This window comes from Lotus japonicus, chromosome 2 (genome assembly GCF_012489685.1).
Source record: "Lotus japonicus ecotype B-129 chromosome 2, LjGifu_v1.2".
NCBI lineage: Eukaryota > Viridiplantae > Streptophyta > Magnoliopsida > Fabales > Fabaceae > Lotus > Lotus japonicus.
Window position 1 is genome coordinate 19,336,184 of NC_080042.1, and position 10,875 is coordinate 19,347,058.

Sequence of the window (10,875 nt, forward strand, 5' to 3'; positions counted from 1 at the left end):
GAAGGTTTTGCAGTCAGTGGCCTTCGCCGTTGAAACTACAGGGCAAAATTGTAATAGTGTGTATAATAACTGGTTTCACCTATTGTAACCGGTCAAATTAACCGACTACTTTCTTTCACATGGGAAAACCTAAACAGTAAAGTGAACACACACACACACTCTGTTCACTTGACGTTGTGAATCACGTTCTCTTATCTGTATCTGTGACGCAGAAACAAAGTAACAAGACAGCGGCTTTGCATCTTTCTCCGATCTTCCTTCCCCTCACCTCACCGTGGTGGTATGTCTATTTCTCTTCTTTCTTCAATTTTAATCTGATTCCAACCAAACCATTCCATTGGAATCATGTTTTCAAAAATCGAATCCAATTCTTATTGAATACTATCATTTTCTTTCTTCTGTTTCCATAAACCTATGTTGCAATTGCTCTTGCCTACAAACTGTTTGATGTCTGGTCTTAGCACACAAACAAACTACTAGTATAGTAACTTATTAATTTATTATCTTTTTAATAATTAAATAAAATATATAATACTTAGTTACAGAGTAATTTTATAAATATTAGATATTAAATAGTCTTGTTCAAGATAAATATGCCTTTATCAGGTTAGGTTGTGCGAGAGTGATTTTATTTGTATAGATAGTGGAGTATCTGGTTATAGGGATGAATTGTTTTTGAAAGTATGGCATTCCTAGAAATTGGGAAGGAAGGTTGGGGTTTACACATTACATTCCATAATCCTTGAGGAAATGCCCCCAGTGTGGTACCAATAGCCTACTACTTCAATTTATCTCAAATGTGATTCTACAATTGTATTTTAGTCATGACTCATGCATATGATAAAATGAGATTCAACTTGTATTCCTTATTGAAGCTATTCTTTTTTGGCTTTTGTGGTTTGAGCTTATATTTGGATATTTGTATTTGGTTTTCCTTTTTTTCTTTATTATTTCACTCTTAACAAAAACACAAGACTGACAAATTTGGCTAATTGAGCTGGGGTGAGTGAAATGAAAAAGCATTATCAACTTTTCTCTGGTTGGTGATGCTTTTAAAATAATACGACAAATACACATACTAGGCATTTATTATGTTAGATTATGTTCTATTATTCCTGAAGTAGGATATCAGATATGTGGCTGATAAAGCGGATGACTAATCATATTTAGAAAATTGAATTAAATAAAACTCTTTGTTAGTACTTTTTCACCACAATTAAAGCTGTGTTTATTTTTACTTTTGAACCAAGGTGAAGTGAACATATGTTTACCAAAGGAACTCAAATGTTACTTGTCCGACGTGCATTAGGATGTGTGCTATTGTTTCCCAAACGTGGACAAAAATTGCTGGTCAAAGATAGGGAATAGGGACAAGGTTAGTCATGGCTAAAATAATGAGAAATAATTAAGATGCTAGGTTGAGTGAGAAAATGGTGATGGTGATCACAACTGGAGAACGAAACTCGTTGATATGATTGAATAGCACAGTGCACAGATGGCTACAGATACTACAATTATATTGCAGTATACATATCTCTCATGGACCAAATCATTGAATTTAAAAAATGTCTCACTTGAAAAGTTCATTTATCAAACCTTCCCTATTCAATATTTCAAATGCATACGGTTACCTTCATATATGTCTTCTCATTTGACTTCTGGTACTGAGTTTGTGCCATGTAATGGAAACCAATTTAATTTGATTGGATTCTTGCCAGAAAGGTCAAAGAGTTCGATCATGTGTGATACATGTGTTGATTATGCTTCACATACACAGAGGAACATATTTCATGACATTTGCTTTGCAGGTGTGTACTTTCTGGCCTCACATGCGCTTTATGCTTTGTCTTCCAATTGGGTGAAATCTGATTGAAGAGCCATGCACAAGGATACGAGTACCAGTGCCCCATCAAATACAAGTGGTCGGATTAGGCACCGAAAACGATCGAATGAGGTTAGTTGTTTAAATTTTTAGTTCTTACTTTGAATCATTTTTTTGTTTCTTTGCATTAAAAATATATTTTGATCAGTTCCTTTAATGTAGCAATTGATTGAGCCTACACAATGGGTGACCCTGAAATTTCAAGAGAACATTAAAAAGTGTCAAATGTATCGAATTCTGCGAAACAAATAATGGGAAGCATGGTTAACTTTTGATGACTTTCTTTTTCCCCTATTTAAATTCTAAGTTTCTGTCCTTTAGGTTTCTTCTTTGTTTTGTCTCCATAGATTAATTTTATGTAACAAGTTCAATGATTTTGGGACTGAATCTCCGCGGTATTTATCTGGAAAAATTTCTGTATACTATTCGTAGGTGATTTATTTTGTGATGTCTTTATCTCAGGTTATTCCAGAAGTTAGCAAAGCGAATGGAACCAAGTTACTTGTTAATGATAAAAGCAAGTATAAGTCCATGCTAATTAGGGCATATTCATCCATTTGGATGATTGGGGGGTTTGCATTGATCATCTATATGGGTCACCTCTACATTACTGCAATGGTTGTTGTTATCCAAATCTTCATGGCAAGTGAGCTTTTCAATCTACTCAGAAGAGCTCATGAAGATAGGCAGCTGCCAGGATTTAGGCTATTAAATTGGTATCTATCACAAATTCATTAGGCTCACAGTGCGATTTGTTCTTTTCCTAAATGCCAAGATTCATTCATTTTTAAAAAAAAAGTAAAATTCATTTAATAACTTGTTACATTTTTCATTGGCATATGCCATTTCAGGCATTTTTTCTTCACTGCGATGTTATTTGTTTATGGACGGATTCTGAATCAGCGTTTGGCTAACACAGTAACTTCAGACATGGTTTTGTATCGACTAGTGAGCAATCTTATTAAGTATCATATGGTTATCTGCTACTCCCTGTACATTGCAGGTAACTTGTGCATATCATTTTTGTCTTGTTAATGTTCATTAGCTAGTGCTCGTGCAATGTCTCTATCAGGTGCCTGAGAAATTTCAAGCTTAGTTTCTACAATTGTGGTTTTACTGTTAATTTTTATATAATCTAAGGATACTAATACTTTGGTTATCTTCCCTTTTATTGATTGGGCTCAGGATTTATGTGGTTCATTCTCACATTGAAGAAGAAGATGTATAAGTACCAATTTGGCCAATATGCTTGGACACATATGATTCTAATAGTTGTATTTGGCCAGTCATCCTTCACTGTGGCAAGCATTTTTGAAGGGATTTTCTGGTAATTTAACTTATAAAAGAATATAATTACTATTTTTTAACTATTCTAAAGAAACCTTCTTGGCTGTTTTTGGAGGATTCTATTTTGCTTGATAGCATACTTCATGGTACTGTTCCTCATACACGTAGACAACTTTTTAAGCCAAGGATCAGATTTTAAGAATATTATGATGGTTGAGTGTTTGCTCAAGACAAGATAGGGTTAGAAATACAATCATTAGAGACAAAGTTGGGGTAGCTCCCTTGCTTAGAAGATGAGAGAATTTCGTTTTAGATGGTTTGGATGTGTGTGGAGAAGACTAGTAGGAACTACAGTAAAGAATGTGCAACATATGGAGGATAGTTTAGTAATAATATGAAGAGGAACTGATAAATGTTCAACATATGAAGATAAACTGTATCTCTGAATTTGATGTATGGTAGATCATTGTGGCGTTGTTTGATTCATGTAGCAATTCTAACCTTGTGGGAAAAGACTTAGGTGTTATTGTTGTATTTGACAGGTCTTCGATGACATATTAATCCCTTAGAATAGTTGTACCTGTACGGCAGTACGTATTAAATATTTAGCCCACTTGTTGACTGAATCATCACCCAGGATATTATCAGTTCTTGCCCAACCAGTGAAATTGGGGCCTTAAGATAGGGTTTGGAATTATGGAGAAAAGATAAGAGATTGAACCATGCGTGAAAATTTTCTACTCTGCGGGAGGTTACCTGATGAAGGTGTTCTCATCAAAGAGCATGACTACTGGAGAACTGGTAAAGCTTTAAAACAGGATTACCTGCCCACATTTCAGAGTGCTGGGAACTGAGTTATAAAATGTATTGCTCTTTCAATTATGCAGATATTGAAACAAATGGTCTTTGAAAGTATGTCGGGCTTCCATTTGCATTCATAAGCATAATCTGAATTACTGAAGTGAACAATTAAACAAATGAGATAGGAGGTTTTGGATGATGTCCTATGATGTCCTTATGATCAGACTTCTCATCTTTATTATATGAAAAGTGCTCTATCTTAAGCGCCTTTTAGTATTTTGTTACCGTCACGAGTTTATTTGAAAATCTGATTTGTGAATATATGGAACTTAGAGGTTAAAGATCCGTGCATTTAGAAGATTTATTTAATATATCCGTGTATACCTTTCTATAAGCTTTATGAAGGTCTAAAGTTCAGCTGCATATTGTCATGTTTGATGACAATTGTGTAAAGTGATCATATTACCATAGTTCTTGCTTAAGCTGACAAGTTATTCTTATAGTCCTACAGCTTGTGTATTTATTGCAAAAAACACAGTTATTTGGATCCAGTAATTGGGGTTATAGTGAAGCATGAAATGTGTCAATTGAACTTTAGAAGTTACAGGCTCTTGTAATATGCCAAAGCTTATATTTGGAAAGCTGCTTATTGATTTTATTTTCCCCTTTTTTTGCATTTTCTTAATTAACATCACCTGAACCCCTTATTCACACCTCAACTATATCTCCCATTTACTTTTGTATGGGTTGATTGTTGGTATTATTTAATTTTTTTCCCTTAATAAAATTCATATTGTTTACTGATAAGTGATAACAATGGCATCAACTTAAACTGCTAAGATTTAAAGTGATTTTTTGTATATGTATATACATCCTTTAATTCATTTCGCTAATATATTTAGAAGACTATTGCTTCTTTTATATGAATAAGACATTTATATGAATAAGACATGTTGACTGCAGTGCACCATTGTTTTTTAATTGGATCGATGTTATGTTTTGCTTTTTTATTTAACAATTGGACTTATTGTACAGGTTTCTTCTTCCAGCATCACTTATTGTCATTAATGACATTGCTGCTTACATCTTTGGTTTTTTCTTTGGAAGAACCCCTTTGATCAAATTATCTCCAAAGAAAACTTGGGAGGGTTTTATCGGGGCATCCTTTACCACCATTATCTCTGCATTTTTGGTGAGAACAATTTAAATTTGTTTATGAAGTTGCAGTAAATGGAAATGACTTTTTTTTGGGGTTTAATCGGGGCATCCTTTGTCATTGAACCAGAATACTTGGTGATGTTAAATATTCCTAGCACTGTACTATTATTAAATGATTGCAACAGCCTAAATTAACTCTGAAAGCTTTAATGGCACTTAAAGTTCTTGCCTTAAATCTTTATACATCAGTCAACTTATTGTCAATTGGATCTTAATATTATTGTACAAAACTCTTTTTGTAGCTTGCTGACATCTTGGGTCATTCTCAATGGCTAACATGTCCAAGGAAGGTAGCTCTGTGACATACCATAACTCATTGATATATTATAAGACATTAGTATTCAACAACCAGCTAATGTTCATGTCTCTGGAAAAACACGCAGGATTTGTCAACTGGTTGGCTTCACTGTGATCCTGGTCCAATGTTTAAGCCAGAATCTTACACTTTACCAGGATGGATTTCTCAGTGGGTAAGTATTGAACATTCAGGCTAAAATTTCCTGTAACTTGCAAGAATATCCACTAAACAGGTGTGAAACTTCAATACATGGATGTGAAATTAAATCGGGCTAAACAAGCACTAGTGAGGTTGAAAGTAGTTGGGTCACTACTCAGATAGCTGTCATATGACTCGCACTCAAATCGGCTCAGTCATTAACTGTAGCCTATTTTTATTTTTCATTCTTGGATGAAAGTGTCATTAAAAAAGTATCTCTTATTTAATATGGAATTGGAAAACCAAAACTTCTACCAACCACTTCATGTTTTACATGTTTTATTTCCAATTTACAGTACAGCTTATAAAACATGATCGTACTGTAATCTTGAAATGCCAATCCAGGTTCCTGGAATTTCTGAAAAATCATAACTTGTGACATACTATGAGTTGTTCTATGCAGTTTGGTTGGAAAGAGGTATCAATCCTACCAGTTCAATGGCATGCTTTATGTCTTGGCTTGTTTGCTTCAATTATTGCACCTTTTGGAGGCTTCTTTGCAAGTGGTTTCAAAAGGGCTTTTAAAATAAAGGTATGCTCTCGGTACTTTTGTTTTTCTAATCAGGAAATGAGAAAATATTATCCATTTAGGTCAGGCATAAGGTGACAAAAAAAAGGTCAGGTATGAACAGATTTGCTGCGTGTTCCCATTTTTGCAGGACTTTGGTGATAGTATTCCAGGACATGGTGGGATGACTGACAGAATGGATTGCCAGGTAGACTCTCTTGTTTCAATCTACAAATTTATTTTAATTTGGTCATATTTGACGGAGCTTCATCATAATATAGTGCGTTATGTGCTATATGTTTAGTGGAAGGAGCCTCATTGTCCCTACTGAATGGACATTTAGACCCACTCTAACTGAAAAACTAGCAGACTGTTAATTCCAGTGCGAAGTCAAAATATCCTACGGATTTTTGATGAACTTAACCAAACAAAAAAAAACTTCAATGACAAATAATCATGTGCAATTTGTAGAAGTCTCTTTTGTCCAGTCTAGTGATATGTCTGTTGCATATTGTCTAGAACAAAGTATGATCTAATATAACTGAGAATGGTTCGAGTTATTTATGCAGATGACCGTTTATCCACTTGTATTTTTTGTGCCTGTAGCTTATTTGTAGAGCCACAAAATTTCCTCCCTCACTACTTATAAGTTATATCTTGTTGCCCTCATATGCATCCTGTTGCCTGTACCCTATTTTATCTTCTGTCTTATTCATTTCATTAGTCCATGCTAGGATTGGAAGTTAAAACCATTGTTGATGTATAAGTCAAGCAGGATTTGACCGATTTGTCCTGATGCAGATGGTTATGGCCGTGTTTGCGTATATATATCTTCAGTCATTTGTTGTGTCTCAAAGTTTGTCAGTTGAAACGATTTTGGACCAGGTATTATGTTTATTTTGTTATATATATTACTCTGTACTTCTGTTTAATATTTACATCAAAGTTTTATATGCTTATGTTGCTACCGCTGGTCGCTTCAGATATTAATGAACCTGACATTCGATGAACAAGAAGCTCTATATAGGAGGCTTGGGGAAATGTTGCAACAGGGGATTCAAAGGATGTCTTAGATCCATGGCAAGGTGTATTTGTTCTCAAACCATCTAATGGTATTCCTTCACTTTCAAGGAGAAAGAAAAACTACTTTGTACATGTGTGTTTTTTTCTTGAGTGAAACGATTCAAAGGTTCGGGAAGCTGTCGAAATGTGTATAGTGTATCTTGGCCGTTAACATTTCATTCTGTTTCTCTCTGTTTTTCTTGAATATTTTATCGATGGCTTTGCTTGAACAGCTAGCGCTCACTCATGATCTTTAGAATATGGCCTATAGAAGAAAATAAACGCATATGTTGTATTCAATTCCTTGAGAGGAGTAACATTTTTCAATTTCTTTAGCTGTAATTTGTGTAATGTTTAATTATTGTAGTGAACAATAAGTATTGTTTCACTATCGTGTGTTCCAAATATCGTAAAGGGACTGCCAGCTTGAAATGCTTGGACTAATTACATGATTGGATACAAGTTACTCTTGCTTAGGGGTGCTCAAAATATCCGGTTATGTGTATCCAAACCAAAGTCCAATCCAAACTAAATTTAAAAAGTCCAAATTTTGAAACCAGAACCCAAACCTGATACATTCTATTTTTTAACCACAATCTGAATAACCGCTTTTAAAAACAATTTGGGTGTCCAAAATATATCATATCCAATAATCCACAAAATTAAAAATTCAAAATGGGCCAGGAAATTCAGCATGTTAACGGATTACAACTAATGAGAACTACTAGACTAATAAAAGAAAAGAAAAAGAAGAAAGTACAAGGAGGGAGGGACATTGAATTTACAAGTTAAAAACGCTTTACAACATTTGGAATCGATTCTAAGAGGGTGCAATGCACATCCAAACATACTCTTAATAATCCCTATGAAAATCTTTAATTCAGCCGAAAAGCAAGCCTCATCTAGTCCTTTGATTCATGAACAAAACCCAGAGCTTCAACCAAACAACCTCTACCCCAAATCAATTTGGCCCTAGAACTAGAGGACAAGGAACCCTAAACTTGAAACCTGAATCAAAGTGTTTGCAAACAAAAAACAAAGCTCCCACCTCTACAACCCTAAATCAATTCCGCCCTTGAACCAGATGAAGCCTTCGCAAACAGAACCTAGAGCTTCCACTTATACCACTTGTATCGATTCGGCCCTAGAACCATAAGAGAAGGAACCCTAAACTTAAAACTATAATTGAAGTCTTTGCGAACATAACCCAGAGCTCCCACCTCTACGACCCTGAATCAATTTAGCCCTAGAACTAGAGGAGAAGGAACCCAAAACTCGAAATCAGAATCAAAGCCTCCGCGAACAGAATCCAGAGCTTCCAGCTTTACCACCCTGAACCACATGACACTGTTTCGGCCACGAGATCCCCTATGGAATACGACCCGTCAGCGTACGCCACGTCGTACTCACACTGATTCTTATAGCATCTCGTCACACCAGATTCCTTGCAATGTTTCGCGCCACAGGGGACTGGGGCGTAGGAGGATGACGCGGACGGGTCGAAAATCGGGTCGGATTTTTTGTAGCAGCTAAAGCAGGCCTTGCACTGGACCCAGGTAACGTCGCTTCCGGTGTCCATAATGATGTAGAAGTGTTGCGCCGGTTCTCCCACTCTGATGCTCTCCATGTACTTCTCCTTGAGATTACATCTCGATGCTGCTTCCCTTTCAAGCAATAGGTGCACACAATTTCACCCTCAGAGAAACTTGGCAAGCCTCTCACCATGCCTTTTGTTTGCAAAGTCTTCAACCCTTTGTAGCTGAGATGACCGAATCTTCGGTGCCAGAGGTGAACCACGTCTTCAGTGGTTGCTTGGAAGCACTCTTCCTTGCTTTCCCTTTTGATTGATTGAGTGCTTGATAACAACACGAACATTCGATTTGATGTCATGTTCGTTTGAAATACCAAACCTTTTGTGCGGTGATAGATCCGACACTCATTTGACTGCATTAGTACAGCATTTGTGTGTTAAAAGATTATTTGCTTTTGATATTTATATTTGTTCGTTGATGTATATGAGCAGAAAAAAAAAATATATGCCAAGGAGAATCATTCAAAAATTTATTAGACGGCTCTTTAAATGGAGTTGCATTAACAGAAAATCTTAAATGCATTCAAATACAAAATGTTTCTTTAATTTTAGTGATAAGTTACATCAACCTAGTCTAAAGAAAACAGAAACAACAATATCCTAAAGGAAAACGAAATCCTAAAACTCTATCCATTCTAATGTGCAGATATTTAGCCACACTTTCAACAACACTGTTTCGGTGGTTTACTCAGCATAGCTCAAATTAGTTTAATTCGGGTTGCAATCTGCGTATCACTTGAAGTTCAAGCTGTGGTAAGTTTTCTTAATATAAATCAAGAAATTATAAATTAGAAGACAGGCAATTCCTTTTCTAATTAGTTGAATAAAGCATTACAAAGCCATAATTAGTACATGCATCAGGAACATTAGAGTAAGTTAAATGAGTTCATATGATATATAGAAGCAAATCCTCATAATATAGAAATGAAAGTGTGTCTGGAAATCCGACAAGTTTTCACGCTAGATAGAAGTGTGATTCTGAAAGGTTTAAATATGAAACCAAACATTATATTGAAGAGGCGAAACCTCGCATTAGCAAGAAGAGACAAGTGCATGCATTAAACAAGGTAAATTTATCTCGCCTTTCTTTTTTGGGTAAAGAAATAAGGTAAATTAATCTCTCCTTTCCTTTTTTTTGGTCAAGAAACTGGTAAATTAATCTCTCCTCTCAATGGAACTAGACTTGCCACATAATTCACAGCTTGAAAACATGAGATTCCATCTGTATGCATCATCTTTATTAGGACATCCTTAGATTCTTTGGTATCAACATTGTAGGACGTGATCTTTCCACAAGACACCATCTCCATAAGAAGCTCATTCCCCTTCCAGAAAACCCAAGGTTTAGGCACTTCTTCTGTCAAATGTTTTATAGTTCTCATGTGGATCCAAGAACCAAATCCACCCATCACCCATATGTCAAAATTGGACGGGGATTGATAACTACAGCAGACCAGTGAGATGGAGTCATTCCACACAGTTAGAGTTCTAGCATTACGTTCGATAATATTGGCACCCGGTGGCTTTGGCACCATTTGGAAAACCCCATCATCCATATTCAATGCCACGATTACAGCGGAAAATTCTTCACGATACAATGCCCACCAGTAGAAAGTTCTATTAAAGCACATTGCAAAACCATTATAATCATCAAAATAAAAAAGCTCAGCATTAGTATTAGGCATCACTGCCCACGAATCTGTACTTAAAGTATATTGCTCAACAATCACGCTAACCCTTTTCCGAATGCTTATAACTTTAAAATCATCAGTGAAGGAATCATACCCCATTCCAACTGCTACACATAAGCTATGCTCAATAGTGTAAGGAGGAAGTTTTCTAAATTCTCTGGTTAATGGGTTATACAAAAGAATATTAGCAGATGAAGACAAGCACACTATACCATTAGAGTGACCACAAATTTGGTAGCAACTTGAAAAATATTTGGATGTGGGTATTGGGGTTTCCATGCCAATGCCTGTGGCAGACAAGGAAAAGAGTTTGCATATTTCCAATTCCAGGCAACCCAG

The 10,875-nt window shown here is 35.7% G+C and overlaps 2 protein-coding genes across 2 annotated transcripts; one reads left to right on the plus strand and one right to left on the minus strand.

Annotated features, from left to right (window-relative positions):
• Positions 1-124: 124 nt before the first annotated feature.
• Positions 125-7,596, plus strand: LOC130737736 (phosphatidate cytidylyltransferase 1-like). The gene is made up of 12 exons (XM_057589575.1): positions 125-280; positions 1,809-1,954; positions 2,345-2,598; positions 2,734-2,885; positions 3,068-3,209; positions 5,006-5,162; positions 5,431-5,478; positions 5,572-5,658; positions 6,088-6,216; positions 6,344-6,400; positions 6,994-7,077; positions 7,176-7,596. Exons 2-12 carry the CDS (start codon positions 1,880-1,882, stop codon positions 7,263-7,265), a joined length of 1,275 nt encoding a protein of 424 aa, XP_057445558.1. The 5' UTR covers positions 125-280; positions 1,809-1,879; the 3' UTR covers positions 7,266-7,596.
• Positions 7,597-9,984: 2,388 nt separating this feature from the next.
• LOC130736184 (uncharacterized) lies at positions 9,985-10,635 on the minus strand. Its single transcript, XM_057588029.1, has one exon. The coding sequence runs from the start codon at positions 10,633-10,635 to the stop codon at positions 9,985-9,987; it is 651 nt and encodes a 216-aa protein (XP_057444012.1).
• Positions 10,636-10,875: the final 240 nt, after the last annotated feature.